Source organism: Lipophrys pholis (assembly GCF_963383615.2).
Source record: "Lipophrys pholis genome assembly, chromosome: 13".
Classification (NCBI taxonomy): Eukaryota; Metazoa; Chordata; class Actinopteri; order Blenniiformes; family Blenniidae; genus Lipophrys; species Lipophrys pholis.
The window spans coordinates 3813077-3829781 of record NC_137632.1 but is presented as its reverse complement, the minus strand read 5'-3'; the positions used below and the strand labels follow the sequence as shown (position 1 = coordinate 3829781).

The window sequence follows — 16705 nt, the reverse complement described above, 5'->3', positions numbered from 1 at the left end:
CGCTCTCTCTCTTTTCTCAAAGTCTTTCTGTGACTTCAACTCGACAACTCTCTTTTCCTTCCCCACACACACACACACATTAATGCACTGCAAAAACAAAGACATCGCCAAGACTGATGTGATCAGTAGGCTACTGAAATGAACCGTGTGAACCCTTCGTGTGTCTGATTTCACATCCTGTGAGTCTGAAGTGAAATAAACTATTCAGTCACTTTAGTTCAGGGGCCACTTACAGCCGAGTTTCACCACTTTCACCTTAAATGTCTATAAAAATTGCACCAGTTTATTTGGGGCCGTTGTGTTTATCCTATTTTCAACTCAAAGCAAGACTCAGGTGAACTGACTGGAGAGCATCTATTGCTGTGGTTCACATAATCTAACCTTATTTTCTTTGTTACACAGTCATTAGCTCGGCAGGAATAAAAGAAAAAGCAGTGTCACGTGCCATATGAAGGGTTCAATTCTTAATTTCCTGTGCGATGCAGGTTCTGAGCATCAGAAGCTGGGACATATGTTCACGTGCTCGCCTTGTTTGTTATGTTACCCGGCCGAGTGCTGGAGTGCGACAGCCTGCCGAGTGAAAATATTGGCGCGTCTGCTTGTTTTGGCTCGGAGCGAGCGGCAGCACGAGTTCCCGTAAGTCGTGTTCGTGGTGTGAAAGGGCTGCGATGATTTCCCCCGGTCTGCTTCCTGACTCAGGAGCCGCGCAGGTCCTGGTCCACTGATCTGTTCTGCAGGCCCAACGGCAGAAACCCCCCCCCCCCCCCCCCCCCCCCCCCCACCACTGTCTACATCTCAAACTGCCGTTCTGACAGTTAGAAATCTTTCAGTGAAGAAGGATATCTGAGTTTTGGGTTTCCTTCATATTGTCAACCAGTTTAATATGTGTAGAGTACAATTCAATCAAAGAAAGTTCAAGTAATTTATAAACCTTTTATAAGCGATACACACATTTCCATGTACAGAAATAACGTGAAACAACATTGTACACAACAATAACGATATCATTCGGATCATTTTGGCTGTTTTAGAGAAAAATCTTACCTCAAGGTTAATTCTGATTTATGTCACAGATGAACTGTGAAAAATATTTACTACATAACAGAATTTTTGGCCAACTCGTGGCCTCATGTAGGTGGACATCGGTTTCAGAACGTCGTCATGTGAATGCAAACCTTTTCTAAAGCACACTACTTTTCACTTGATTGAGGAACTGAGATAAACCGACAGTGACAATGTGCTAAAAGCCCCCCTGCTGTGAGCTCCAGGACCACAACCCAGATTGGGAATCATTGCTGCAGTTGTTTGGTGATTTAACCGAGCTGCACTCACCGGACACGAAGGCCACCTTCTCCTTTAACACGGGAAGAACATCAGACGCCTTGATGCCCTCGGTCCTGAAGGATCCTGCAGAGAGAGGGAGAAAGTTCCAGCATTAATCCCATTATCAGATCAACATTCCTGCGAGACCGAGCGCACACCCACACTCAGAAAGCACGCACACTCCTCCCCTTCCCCTGTCTCTAGCAGTCTGTGGACAGGCTCTTCATCCCTCCATCCTCCCTCACCTTCACAGCTCAGGCCTGTCACTTCATCCACTCCTCCATCTGTCAAAGTCTGAAAGATCTCTCCTCCCTCCCCGCCTCAACAAGTCCAAATGCCCGTGTGTGTGTGTGTGTGCGTGCGTGTGTGTGTGTGTGCGTGTGTGTGTGTGTGTGTGTCCTGGCTGAGAAACATGCACAAATTCCACAGTGCGAACAGCAAGTCATGTGCAAAGAGTCACCGGCTGCTCCGACTGGACCTCTCAGTTTGAAACGCACACTTCAACACAAACCTGCTTTTTATTCAGAAACCAGATGTTTGTGCAGGTTTTTTTTATTCATGAGACCCTGAAATGTAAACATAAAGAAGCAACGGCAGTCATTTTAGTGAAGCTGAAAGAAAAGTAATCTAGAAGAATTCAAGATTTTCCTTTTTTTTTTTTTTTTATGTTTTTGCTCAGTGATTCAAGTCAGTGAGCAGGTTATACTGTAGTTTCAACATTAGGTCGCCCAGAAAAAGAAATAAATTCCAATTAATCCTTGGAAGATCAATCATTAGAGACGTTACTGACAGAATAAATACAAGAGAAAAGTAAAAATCTCATTTAAAAACGAATAATTACATAAATAATTGATTCCATATGTAGGATTTCTGGTACGAAGAGTCTCAAGAGTAAAAACTTTAAACAAGATATGAATAAAAATGGAAGTATTATATAAATGATGATGAACTTATTATAACTGAAGAAACTTGGAAATTTAATCAAAATAATCCAACCAAATACTTAAATAAGAGACTTCATTTTTCAGTGCTGTCAAAAATAAGGCGTTAATTTAATTAATTGATTTGAAACATTTAATTAACACAATTAACACAGTTTTGTTTACTTCAGTTTTTTTGTGGGTTTTTTTACTCCCTTACCAGAGGAGCCTCATGTGCAGCGTCTCTGGACGCAGCACCGTGACTCCAGAGCAGCACAAAACCAACTGGAATAATAATACGGCAGAAAGTTTCACTTTAAAAAGTTTCCTGAAGGCTAATTGAGAAAGTGAAAGTCAGTTTTACTTTGAAAAGCTGAATTTAACAACCACATAAGTTATTCTGCAGCAAAGCAGCAGGTTGCCATGTTGGCTGACCAGAAGCCACCAAACTGCTAAAACTGGAGGAAATACTGGTAAAATATTAATTTCTCCTCTTTCTCTCTTTCCCTGGCTCTTCTCTATACTGTGTGTGTGTGTGTGTGTGTGTGTGTGTGTGTGTGTGTGTGTGTGTGTGTGTGTGTGTGTGTGTGTGTGTGTGTGTGTGTGTGCGTGCGTGCGTGCGTGTGTGTGTGTGTGTGTGTGGATATTACACTATATTATTGCCACTTTGTTCATGTAATAAGTTCACTACTTTGTTTGTAGCAATATTCCAATTCTCAAAGAGGTGGACCTGCACTCTAACAAACCCAGACTTCTGTTAGATGTTTATTAACTATATTATTTATGTTTTTATTATTTTGCTGATCTTGGAGAGAAACACTTTCACGCAAAGCTAAAAGGACGTTATAAAGATAGTCTTTGAATTTAAATAGAGTCTCTGTGTGTTGAGTCGACATTAATTCCATGGTTTTCCCTGAATAAATATCCATTACAAGCTTCAGTAATGGATATTTATTAACTTACCATTAAAAAAATACTGGCCACCAGAAATAACAAGGAAAAAAGTATTTTGATTAAATTAAAAAAACACAAAAAATTTTAGGAAATGTAAAATAAATGGTTTCAAAAACATAAAAAATGAAATACAAATGTAATAACGAATAGAGAAAATGTTTTCAACCAAATTAAATAAATAAAACAAAAAAAATAAACAATTATTCAAAGAAATACATTTAAAAACCCGTTTGAAATACACATGGATTTACAAGTGTTTGTGACACGCAGGGCCGGAGTGGGACTCACGTTCAGCCCCGGAGTTTCATAAACCAGACCGGCCCACTTTAGATCACAACCTATTAAAATCCTGTATTCTAATCTTAAAAATGTGAAGTTCGTAGCACTATTCTGTAAAGCCTTGTAATTCAGAGTATTTTTCTAAAATATTAGTATTAGGTTAGAGTAGGGCGGCATGGCTTGGTTGGTAGAGCGGTCATCTACCAATCAGAAGGTTGCAGGTTCAATTTCCATCTCTGCCTGCCTACATGCCCAAGTGTCCTTAGGCAAGACACTGAACCCAAACTGCCTGAGTGTATGCAGAGTGAGTGTGTGGTGGTTGTGGGGGCCGATGGCAGCTGTGGCTACATATATAGTTTACCACCATCCAGTATGGAGTGAATGAATAATGAATGTAAAGCGTCTTTAAGTGTCCAGATAACCTGAATAAACCCTGAGCAGTGCACGGGTCTCTGCCACTTTGTTTAGGACAATATCATTGTCCAAAGACATGAGGATTCCTTCCTCAGTGCTCATGAGCATGAACGCCTCAAGTTTCTTCTGGGTCAAAGTGCTCCGGAGTCTGTTTTTAAGGAATTGTTGAGAAACGTCTCATATATTGGAAGTACTGCTTGATTGTTCACACACTGTTCCAGCAGCTCAGCTGTTCCTTCATAGTGACGGGATCAGTCCCCTCATCACCACTGGCTCTGCTTCTCACACTACATCACTTTTTAAAATGATCTAAGTTCTCAGCACACATCTACCTTTTTTTACTAAGTTCAGCTCAGTTTCATTAATGTAGAGCTGAATCATCTAGAATCTCAGGACTTTTCTCATACGGAGCAGGCCTCCATCCTGCTCTTCATTATATTGAATATGATAATCTGATCTATCCTGTGATCAGTCCTTCGTGCTGCTCGATCTGGTTTCTGAGGAACCAAAAGACAAAGTTTCCCAGTTATGTGGCGTTGCATCAGACTATTATTGACATTATATAATTTTATGTTATATGCCACAAAGCCACAGAATCAATTGTCTTGATAATTAAATTACAGTGGTTTGGAGGCAAAGTTAAACATTTTACCCGTTCCATCGTCATTTCTTGTTTCTAACCGTGAGGCTGGTTTTAATGGAAAAGTTGCCGATCTCGGCACATTTTGTTGCATCTGTTTCCAGAGCCTTCCTCTTTTTAATTCTCGCCTTCTAACCTGCTGACCGAGTGCACGGATGTGTTGCGTCATCAGGGTCAACCCAGTGCTGTGAAGAAAAAAAACACCGGTCGAAAAAAGAAAAAGTGAACACCATAGGTCCGTCCCAATTGTCCCTCCTAACTCCTTAACTATCCAGTTCTCCTTCACCCCGGAAGTCTTTTGTGTGGCGGCCATGATAAGAACTATCTGAATTCTCAATAAGCAAAGGAAAGGAGGCTTGTTGCTTCCTTTAGAACCTCCTTTAGCCTAGGAACCACTGATGCTTCCTTTAGAACCTCCTTTAGCCTAGGAACCACTGATGCTTCCTTTAGAACCTCCTTTAGCTTAGGAACCACTGATGCTTCCTTTAGAACCTCCTTTAGCCTAGGAACCACTGATGCTTCCTTTATCAAAGGAGACCAGCTCATGTTCCCCCACAGTTCCTTGTGGCGACAACATTTAAAGGAACCCGCTCATTGGAGCGTTCAGGGAAACTCAGGATGTCGAAAAAAGGAGCAGATCATGTAAGTTACCAAAGTAATAATCTGCCTTCAACAACTTTAAATCCTATAAAACCCAAATGAGCTTTTTGTAGTTCATTTTCTGAAACTTGTAGTTCTTTCCCCACCATGGCAGACGTCACTAACTTGCGCCGCCGTCGCATTATTATGACGTCACTAAGGGAAAGTGCTGTCTGACTGCCACACTATGGCACCTTTCACTAACTCCGTTAGGAAGTCTCCTAACACCTTTACTTAACTCCTTTAGGAAGCCTCCTAACACCTTTCCTAACTCCTTTAGGAAGCCTCCTAACACCTTTCCTTAACTCCTTTAGGAAGCCTCCTAACACCTTTCACTAACTCCTTTAGGAAGCCTCCTAACACCTTTACTTAACTCCTTTAGGAAGCCTCCTAACACCTTTCACTAACTCCTTTAGGAAGCCTCCTAACACCTTTCCTTAACTCCTTTAGGAAGCCTCCTAACACCTTTCACTAACTCCTTTAGGAAGCCTCCTAACACATTTCCTTAACTCCTTTAGGAAGCCTCCTAACACCTTTCCTAACTCCTTTAGGAAGCCTCCTAACGCCTTTCACTAACTCCTTTAGGAAGCATCCTAACACCTTTCCTTAACTCCTTTAGGAAGCCTCCTAACACCTTTCACTAACTCCTTTAGGAAGCATCCTAACACCTTTCCTTAACTCCTTTAGGAAGCCTCCTAACACCTTTCACTAACTCCTTTAGGAAGCCTCCTAACACCTTTCACTAACTCCTTTAGGAAGTCTCCTGACACCTTTCACTAACTCTTTTAGGAAGCCTCCTAACACCTTTCACTAACTCCTTTAGGAAGCCTCCTAACACCTTTTTCCAACTCCTTTAGGAAGCCTCCTAACACATTTCCTTAACTCCTTTAGGAAGCCTCCTAACACCTTTCCTAACTCCTTTAGGAAGCCTCCTAACGCCTTTCACTAACTCCTTTAGGAAGCATCCTAACACCTTTCCTTAACTCCTTTAGGAAGCCTCCTTACACCTTTCACTAACTCCTTTAGGAAGCCTCCTAACACCTTTCACTAACTCCTTTAGGAAGTCTCCTGACACCTTTCACTAACTCTTTTAGGAAGCCTCCTAACACCTTTCACTAACTCCTTTAGGAAGCCTCCTAACACCTTTTTCTAACTCCTTTAGGAAGCCTCCTAACACCTTTCACTAACTCCTTTACGACGTCTCCTGACACCTTTCCTTAACTCTTTTAGGAAGCCTCCTAACACCTTTCTCTAACTCTTTTAGGAAGCCTCCTAACACCTTTCACTAACTCCTTTAGGAAGCCTCCTAACACCTTTCTCTAACTCCTTTAGGAAGCCTCCTAACACCTTTCACTAACTCCTTTAGGAAGCCTCCTAACACCTTTCCTTAACTCCTTTAGGAAGCCTCCTAACACCTTTCCTTAACTCCTTTAGGAAGCCTCCTAACACCTTTCCTTAACTCCTTTAGGAAGCCTCCTAACACCTTTCACTAACTCCTTTAGGACGTCTCCTGACACCTTTCCTTAACTCTTTTAGGAAGCCTCCTAACACCGTTCTCTAACTCCTTTAGGAAGCCTCCTAACACCTTACCTTAACTCCTTTAGGAAGCCTCCTAACACCTTTCCTTAACTCCTTTAGGAAGCCTCCTAACACCTTTCCTTAACTCCTTTAGGAAGCCTCCTAACACCTTTCACTAACTCCTTTAGGAAGCCTCCTAACACCTTACCTTAACCCCGTGACGTCCTCCAGTGGCTAAGGTAAAGTCGATAGTTAAGGAGATAGGAGGGACTTTTGGGACGCACCCCGGCGCTCGCGGCCCAAACATCAGACCGGCCCACCAGGAATTGTCCCAGTCCTCCTGATTAGCCACTCTGGTCCTGGTGACACGTGATCAATAAGTGATGTTTCAAGTACAGGAAACGACCAATCGGTGATGCTTTATTAATGTTTTCATGCTTAATGAGTCGATCGATTAGTTTTAACTGCAAGTCAACATTTACAGAAGCTGTATTGATTTTATGATGAAAGAGCAACCCGCATGACAGAGATGGATTTAAGTCACATAACATCCATTTGACCTTCTTTTGTTTTTTACTCCAATCGTTAAGACATGATGGAAGTCATTAATCTCAAACGTCCCGCCTCACAGGTGTTTGACTTTATTCTACGTGACTGTAAACCACTAAAAAAGATAAGTAGCTTATACGATTCAGATTTTAAGCCCCCGTTTACCTTTCAAATGAAAACGCATCGTTTTAGTCTTTTTGATGTCACATGGCGCCTAAGTGGCACAAACGCTCGACAATGTGGTTGCTTATCACGAGAACGAATGACAACAGGACAACTTTCAATACTGGCAAAGTGGATATTTCATCAGGAGGAGAAAATACTACCAATATGCAGAAACATTTGCACAGTGAAACTCTGTTGATGCTCATCGACCTGTTTGTCCTCCTTTTTTTCCCAAATGAGAATCGATAAGAGGATCGATCATCAAATTGTTAAGCAGAATCAAAAACAGAATCAGAATTTTAAAATATTATTAATTCCCCGCATAACGATTTCAAACAAAACTGCATTTTTCCCATTTCCACGTAAACTGAGTCAGAGACTTTTGTTTTTTAAAAAGTCATTTTTCAAAAAGTTGCGTTTCCGAGGCTCCAAGCACCGTGATCAATCGGACCCCCAAAACATTTTCAGAAAAGTTTTCACTTTTCACTTTAAAACGATGTCATGTGTTGCTCAGTGGGCTGTTTGTTTGTTCCTTTGTGGTTCCACGTGTAAATGTGACAAATAGATCATGTTTCCGTGTGCAAAACAAACTATACAACCAGAATTGCTCCAACTATTATATTTCTACGTCGATTTATTTGTTGACATAACACATCATTGCAGATTGTAGGATCTGTGCATCATTTGGCACCAAAGGAACAAAGAGATGATGATGTTTTCTCGCAATCAGAAGCATTTATTAACATTTCTACCTGAGGAACCTGTTCACACTGCCTCTCCTCTCCTGCAGGTTCTGTTAACACTCTTCTCTTTGTTTCTTCTGTTGTCTGTTATTTTGCCTTTGTTATGGTTCAGCCTGGTTTTACAACTGTTCTTTCATGAGGAGAACTCATGCTGGAGGGCTCATTAAAAAGACCCGGCGTTCATATGAATGCTGGACTAATTTTCTCTTCAGGAAACGAACATCGAATTCAGGTTTGTGTTTTCTGGTCAGCATGACTTCCAGCTCCGTCAGTGGGCGGCTCAGAAAGGCTTAAAACGACACAAAAATCTATTTACAAAACATGATAGAAAACACATAAACAAATTTTTTTTATTAAAATAACTTAAAAAAAAAACAAAAAAAGCAAGTATTTTTTAAAAACAATAAGTTAGATTTATTTAATCAAAAGACTAAATTATTAAGATGAATAAAATATCAAAAGAGAAACGTTGGTGAATAAAATATCTTTTGTGAAATAAATTAGATAAAATATAGAATAATGGATATGTAACACAGGCTGCTGTCTTTTTGAGGTCTTTTCTGCAAAAAAAATAAAGACTTCACCTCATAGCTGCACGGCGGAGACTCAGATCCACACTGAAACCAGGAGCAGAGCAGACAAGTCTGGATTCATATGAAAATGTAAAACAAAAAGAAAAGAAAAAAAGAATTTGCATAGATAAACAGTTTCTGCTCCGAGGAATGAAAACGATGGAGCAGGGAGTGGAGCTTATCACAGGCGTACAGTGGATGAGTGAGCGTGAGGGTAAGAGGGACAAACTCGTCCTGCTGAGAAGAAACGGCCCCTGAATTTTAACGCATGCTTCAGCTGTCTTCTGGAAAAGCTGATTTCCTTCTTGTGTTGGACAGAAACGTCAGGGAGAGAAATCACTGAACGTGGACCTGGTAGTATGATAAAGACGAACGCCAACCCGCAGCAATGAATCACTCCGCTGTCACACAGTGGGACTCTTTATGTCAATCATACTTAAATTAATGCATCCTTCTCGTCATCGGCTGTTTCTGAGCAAGTGAAAAACGGCAAAACAAACAGGAAAATGTTTGTTTTTTCAATGCTGGATGCACAAAGACTCTAAACAAACTACCACCTAAAACTGCTTCACTGTTTGACTTTTCCATTTGGGATGCACCGGTCCACGTTTTTTCACTTTCCCGATACCCGAATTTGGATATCTGTCGATACCGATACTGTTCTGATAGCAGAGCTCTGTTTGCTTTAATATCATTATTATCATTATTGTTGACTTTATATGAGGCTGTAATAAACTCCTCTCTACAGGCAAGTATTACATGTAGGAATGTATGCATGTATTCTCTCCAAATGCAACTTGAGGTTAGTATCAGGTCAGAAGTTGAAGCAGTACAAACTATTTTTGTTCATTTTGGACAATGTGGGGGTCTGAGTGATGTCATCATCTCATAATAAACGTATTATTTCTTTAAAACCTCAGAATCACTTTATCAATCCCTGGGGAAGTTATTTAGCAACGCAGCACAAACTGCAGTGTTTCCCTCACTAACGCAGCTCCAACCATTGGGACTATTTTCACAGAGTTTAGCGTGGAGTAGGACGGAGCTTCACAGAGGTGTGAATCGCCTGCTGACAGCCTGGAGGAGCTGCTGTTCATTGTTTTGATGCCGTGGTCAGTGTTGTTCTCCTCGGTGAGCTGGCGTTTTTAAACGGTGACGTCTGGCGGCAGAGCGACCGCCTCGCTATACAACAGCTTTACAAACATCCACGTTGATGTGTTGCTTTGTTGCTTTGTTGCTTTTTTATGCGTAAAATAGGTCCAAACAGCGACATGTTGTCATGAAAGGTTGGAGCACAGTGCTGCTACATTAGCCTGCTCACTGGCTGCAAACTGTGGAATGGATTTCCTGACTCATTACTCCTCGTTTCATTGAGACCCGCTTCCCTGTGGACAGGAAATCCAGTCCACGGTTTGCAGCCAGCGAGCAGAGCAGCAGCAGGGAAACACTTGAGGAGTCATTTTAGCAACAGTAAAGCAGACGAGGCTTCATGGATCGGAGATCTCCACAAGTTGGATCGGAAATTTCCGATCCGTGAATTATGTTGGTATCGGAACCCGATACCGATACTGGATCGGAACCCGATACCGATACTGGCTCAGATTGACCCATCCCTATTTTCCATTGGTGTCAGTTTATATCAGTCTTAAAAGTAGTGGAGGAAAGAATCAGGTCTCAGGCTCAGGCTCTGTTTATGCAACGTTTCAAGTGGAAATGCATCGTTTTTGCATTTTGTTTCAGTAAAGTTTCGCGTTTACAAAGCAACATTTTAAAAATGATTTCAGTTTACACAGAAACAGCAGAAATGCTGAAAATGATGTAGTTTTCCTGTTGGGCCACTAGTGGGTGCTGTTGTTTGTTTGTAATGAAACCACTCACACATGCATGCAGAGAACAATGTGTTTTAAACATTACAACGGGAGTAAATGGGAATTTGCACAGACGGCCACGCTGAATTATTATTATGCTATAAAACTATAAAACTACCAAGTCCAGGAGAAGATGGACTCGCAGTCATGACACTGAAATATTGACATTATTGTCCATCTCCTTGTACATGTGAAGAAGAACTATTTACTATGAGCATGGTGTTCAGCAGCAGTAGGAGCGTTTCAGAACCATTTCCATAGAGTCGGAGCATTTTCAAAAAGTTCAGTTTTCAGCGGCGAGGAGTGGTTCGTTTTTTCGCTGGTGGCACAGCAGCAGTGTCTTCGAAATGACTTTCTGTCGCCTCCTTTGAAGGGAAAGTCAAGTAGTGTGAGTCGCGGTGCGGGAACAACCAAACATTTCAGTTTTCTACCTGCACATTTCTGCCTTTCTAAATGCAGATTTCTGTGTTTTAACAGGAGATTTATGTTTTCTATGGTCCTGCACGGTCATCTGTGGCACTAATGGCCACTGTGCTGCTACTGTACCGACGCGCCGCTCTGAACATCTGGGATGAAGAAAACACATGTTGGCTCTCAGGACAGAGGGAGTGACAAGCCAATAGAGGAGCAGACTTTATTTAATCCTTGAGCCAGGAAAACGTTTCTGTTTACTGAAAGTGAAACACAACGTAATAGAAAATCAAATCGGGAGAATATCTTCCTTTTTCTGTCCCCGGGGAGCCCTAACAGGTGGAGTGTGTCTTCAAAGACACAAAACAGCATGAAAATACACAAACCGACTAAAAACAAGACAAAAATGTGCAGAACAAAAAGAGAGAGATACAGAAGGTACAGAAACAGAGACAGGAAGTCCTCATATATCTCATCTATATATCCCTCATTTATCACTAGTACACAGAATATCTCTAGAACAGACAAAAAAGAAGTAAAAAATTTAAAGTTACCCAAACAAAGGAAAAATCTGCCACAATAACATTCAGAACTACAGCATTTTCACCGCGTTTACTTTGTGCCACAACAAAAAAACTTTAAACTTCTAATTTAAAGTTTATTCTGGCACTATTTTACCAGCCCAGCCCACTCAAGAAAAATTGGTCAGCATGCGGCCGCTGAACTAAAAGATGGACACCTCTGCTTTAAAGCACGCAAACAAGAAAATTCAAAAACATGAAAAACTACTTCAGAGAGATGCAAAACAACTATATCACATAGCTGTCTAGATATATGCAAATAAGCAATAAAAATACACACCAAACCGCCACAGAGATACGCAAAACAAAAGAAAGCAAACGTGCAAAGCAACAACAAGGAAAAACTAAAGAAAGTGAAAATGGAGACAAAAACCCCAAAACACAGAGACACACAGCAACAAATAAGAAATAACACAAAAAAACTCACACAAAGACAAGAAAAGACACTTAAACACAAAAAGAGATGCAAATAGATGAAATGAAATCATCAAATATCTCACCACAAAAAGTTATTTAAAAGACTATTAAAGCAAAACCACGCACAGAAAACACAAGAGTACAGGCAAAATGTCCCGACAGAAAAGTTGCGTTTTGCACCGTTTACACAAGCATTTTCAAAACGTTGGGTTTTCAGAGGCTCTGAGCATCTTTTTGGTATAAATGGACCAAAACGCAACGGAGGTTTTCCTGTTTCACTTGAAAAGGTTGTGGTGAAACCGAGGCGAAGCCTCCCTCTCACCAGAACACACTTCAGCTGAAGACTGTCGTCGCATCTCCTGGTTTACCACCACCTGCGAGTCCGTGTGTGTTTTTTTATTTACCCGACAACGATAAAAAGCACATTGAGGAAGTGATGAGTTCATATCAGCAGCAGCTGAACGCATCAGGGTTTTTATGCGAGCAGACGAGCTGCGTCAGGGCTGCCAGATAAATAACGTCCTCCGCGGCAGAGAAAGACCGAACATGCGATCAGAAGCGTCTCCACCAGAGGAGCTGGCATTAGGTAATTGCGGGACTGTAAAATGAAAAAAAAAAAAAAAAAAGGTTAATTACGGGCTTGATCCGAATGCGACAGCTGCTGTTCCACTTAGCGTTCTGTCAGTCCCAATGCTTCACCTTCCGTCTGAAAACTCAGACACCTTCGTTCAAGTTTCCACTTTCCCAGGGAGCCAAAAACCTTCAAACCAGATTTTGAATATTCAAAAAGACGCGTAGAGTTGATCTCCCTCGGCTCGTTGGATCGTCGGACAATTGGCATTAGACACACCGAGGAGTCACATGAGGAGATTGAACGGATGGATCCTTTTATGGTTTTCACAGATTGGGAGTCAGAGGACCAACGCTCAGCTTCTGGAGGGAGAAGATTTATGGCTCCAGCTCGTGGTCGCAGTGATTACAACCGCAGCCGAGATGGAAGGCCGGATGTGGGGCGTAAAGATGAGGAAATCAATGCCAGCAGAAAAAAATTTAAGAAGAAAGAAAAGATCTTGTGATGTCATACATGAACAGTGTAATACTTCTAGATTTTTTTTGCAATGGTTACTTGTGGAACCTCATCGGTTCAACCATTTAACATCATCACTGCTTTTCTTTCTTTCTCATAATTCTTAGACCTCTTGGAATAGAATAGAATAGAATAGAACTTTATTTATACCGCACCTTTGTGACGTGAGCACTAACAGCACTAAAAACAGAAAAAAATTAAATAAAATAAAAAACAATAAAAAAATTTAATAAAATAAAACAGAGAAAAAGTAAAATTGAGCAGCTACAAGTGAAAGGCCTGCCTGAATAAAGATGTTTTTATCTGTTTCATAAAAGTACCACAGGGGTCAACACATCTCAGCTGAAGTGGAAGAGCTTCCAATGCCCAGTCACCACGGGTCCTGAGCTCGGTGTGTGGAACCGTAAGCAGCATATGTTGGCCAGAACTAAGCACTCTCTTTTGGGCATATGGGTGAAGGAGGTTGGAAATATAAAACGGTGTTTGGCCATTTAATGCTTTAAAAGTTAGTACTAGTATTTTAAAACGAACAGGGAACGTGATCGGGAGCCAGTGAAGGGAGGAGAGGATAGAGGGATGTGAAGGGAGGAGAGGATGGAGGGATGTGAAGGGAGGAGAGGATAGAGGGATGTGAAGGGAGGAGAGGGTGGAGGGATGTGAAGGGAGGACAGGATGGAGGGAAGTGAAGGGAGGAGAGGGTGGAGGGATGTGATGGGAGGACAGGATGGAGGGATGTGATGGGAGGAGAGGGTGGAGGGATGTGAAGGGAGGACAGGATGGAGGGATGTGAAGGGAGGAGAGGATAGAGGGATGTGAAGGGAGGACAGGATGGAGGGATGTGAAGGGAGGAGAGGATAGAGGGATGTGCAGGGAGGAGAGGATAGAGGGATGTGAAGGGAGGAGAGGATAGAGGGATGTGAAGGGAGGAGAGGATAGAGGGATGTGAAGGGAGGAGAGGGTGGAGGGATGTGAAGGGAGGACAGGATGGAGGGATGTGAAGGGAGGAGAGGATAGAGGGATGTGAAGGGAGGAGAGGGTGGAGGGATGTGAAGGGAGGACAGGATGGAGGGATGTGAAGGGAGGAGAGGGTGGAGGGATGTGAAGGGAGGACAGGATGGAGGGATGTGAAGGGAGGAGAGGGTGGAGGGATGTGAAGGGAGGACAGGATGGAGGGATGTGAAGGGAGGAGAGGGTGGAGGGATGTGAAGGGAAGACAGGATGGAGGGATGTGAAGGGAGGAGAGGATAGAGGGACGTGAAGGGAGGAGAGGGTGGAGTGATGTGAAGGGAGGAGAGGGTGGAGGGATGTGAAGGGAGGACAGGATGGAGGGATGTGAAGGGATGTGAAGGGATGACAGGATGGAGGGATGTGAAGGGAGGAGAGGACAGGGGTGATGTGAAGGGAGGAGAGGATGGAGGGATGTGAAGGGAGGACAGGATGGAGGGATGTGAAGGGAGGAGAGGATGGAGGGATGTGAAGGGAGGAGAGGATAGAGGGATGTGAAGGGAGGAGAGGGTGGAGGGATGGGAGGAGAGGATGGAGGGATGTGAAGGGAGGAGAGGATGGAGGGATGTGAAGGGAGGAGAGGATGGAGGGATGTGAAGGGAGGAGAGGACAGGGGTGATGTGGGCTCTCCGGGTTGTTCCTGTTAAAAGACGAGCAGCTGCATTTTGGACGCTTTAAAGAAGAACTGATTTAAACAGGTAAAAAGGGCGTTTCAATAGTCTAAACGAAAAGAGATAAAAGCATGTAAAATCCTCTCCAGCTCCACCTTGGACACCGTTCCTTTAAGTTTGGTGATGTTACGCAGGTGGAAAAAGCAGGAAGGTGTCACCAGGCTGACATGGCTGTCTAGTGACAGAGGCTGGTCTAAAGACACACCCAGGTTACGGAGGCAGGGTTTGATATAGTCATTTAACGGCGCGCGGTACTCGTGACCTCAAAATCGTCATCCGCCCCGTGCGCGAGTGTCCGCTCCGACCCCGCGGCGGTGGACCGCGCGCAGACCAAATTTTGTGACCATGCGACTGTACGCGCCGACTGCGCATGCGCCAGAGCCTACCAGATCCTCCATCTCCCCGTCTGAACAATCACAATTTAAAAGCAGAACTCCTGAAGTGAAACATAAAGTACTCTTTATGTCTCCTTTTTTGATGTTTTGCATCCCTTGTGTCACTTTCTGATCATATTTTGTTTATGTGTGGATGTTTCATGTGAAGTTGTAGATGTTTTGTGGCTGTTTGGTGTTTCTTTGCCGGGGGTATGTACCTCTCTCTGGATGTTTCTTCTACCTGTGCAGTCTATCCATCCATCCATCCATCCATCCATCCATCCATCCATCCATCCATCCATCCATCCATCCATCCATTTTCTCCCACTTATCCATTTCCAGGTCACGGGGGTGTCAGTCTGAGCACCGTCACCCAGATCACGTTGCACCGATTAAGAACCTTTCCTGCAGGTGGGGAGCCCACAGGAAGGTGGCGTAGTTCGGGTGGTGGTGGTGATGGTGGGGGGGTTATTGATATTTTGTGTTTATGTTGTTTTGTGTCAATTTGTGAATGTTTTGTGTGTCTTGAGTTGATTTGTAGTAGTTTTCATACTTTATTTTCTGTGTTGCTTCACAGTCATTTTGTGGGTCTTTGTTGTCGTTTTTATGGATGTTGTTTGTATATTTTGGTGATAATTATTGTTTTTTGTGTCATTTAGACTATTTTTGTGGATTTTTTTTTGTGTCCCTTAATTGATGTTTTGTATCTTTATTTGTTTAATTGTTGTATGTTTTTGTTGTTTTGTGTCATTTTGTGGGTTTTTTATACTGAACATACTAAGTAAAGCCTCCAAGTCAAGAGTGGTCAGTGGGCCAGCGAATATCTCCGGTTTCTGTAGTGCTCAGCGGGTGAGAGTTATTAACTCCCGCTGGATGGGACACTGGTCCATCGCAGGTTAGTCCACAGCCTATGCTGCTACTCATTTATACAGCTGAGGACACTGGAGCAGAGTCGGGCCTTGCTTTCTGCCCGAATTAGCTGACACAACATAGCGGAAGGGACAGAGATCGAATTCAGGACCTTCGGGTTACGAGTTTTGTTTTGTGTGTATTTTGTTGACATTTGTTGTCTTTTTGTATCATTTAGAGTGTAACTGTGGATGTTTTGTGTCCCTTTATAGACAGGTTGTGTCTTTTTGGTTTAATTGTTCTACCTCTTTGTTGTTTTTTGTCTTTCGTGGATGTTTTGAGTTGTTTTGTGGTCGTTGTCATGCCTCTCCGTCTGTGTTTTCTGTGTCTTTGTTATTGTTTTGTGTTGTTATTGTGGATGTTACATGTTGTGTTCTGGTCTGATGGATCCATGGTGACGAGTGTCTCTCATCACGTTGACGACCTGAACCAGTGACTGTCACAACAAGCTGATGCACGCACACATGTGCACAGCTGGTGTCTGCCGACATGTGGATGTTAAAGGTCAACATGCTCCCTGCCGGCCCCATTAGTACCACCGCCCAGCCACCGCCACCGCAGTGTGTGTGCAGACACACACACACATGCGTGCTAATCAAGAGGTGGAGCGGCTTCACGTGACAAAACTGATTGTTTGATTGAGGAGCGGACGCTTTACGTTCTGTA

The 16705-nt window shown here is 42.8% G+C and overlaps 1 protein-coding gene across 2 annotated transcripts in view; it reads right to left on the bottom strand.

Moving 5' to 3' along the window:
* LOC308119177 (kalirin-like) overlaps window positions 1-16705 on the bottom strand; it is a 150739-nt gene that overhangs the window by 101994 nt on the left and 32040 nt on the right. For both annotated transcript variants that reach the window (XM_080479027.1, XM_080479028.1), the window contains exon 2: window positions 1333-1407. In XM_080479027.1, coding sequence (XP_080335153.1) covers window positions 1333-1407 — 75 coding nt within the window. The remainder of the gene's footprint in view (window positions 1-1332; window positions 1408-16705) is intronic.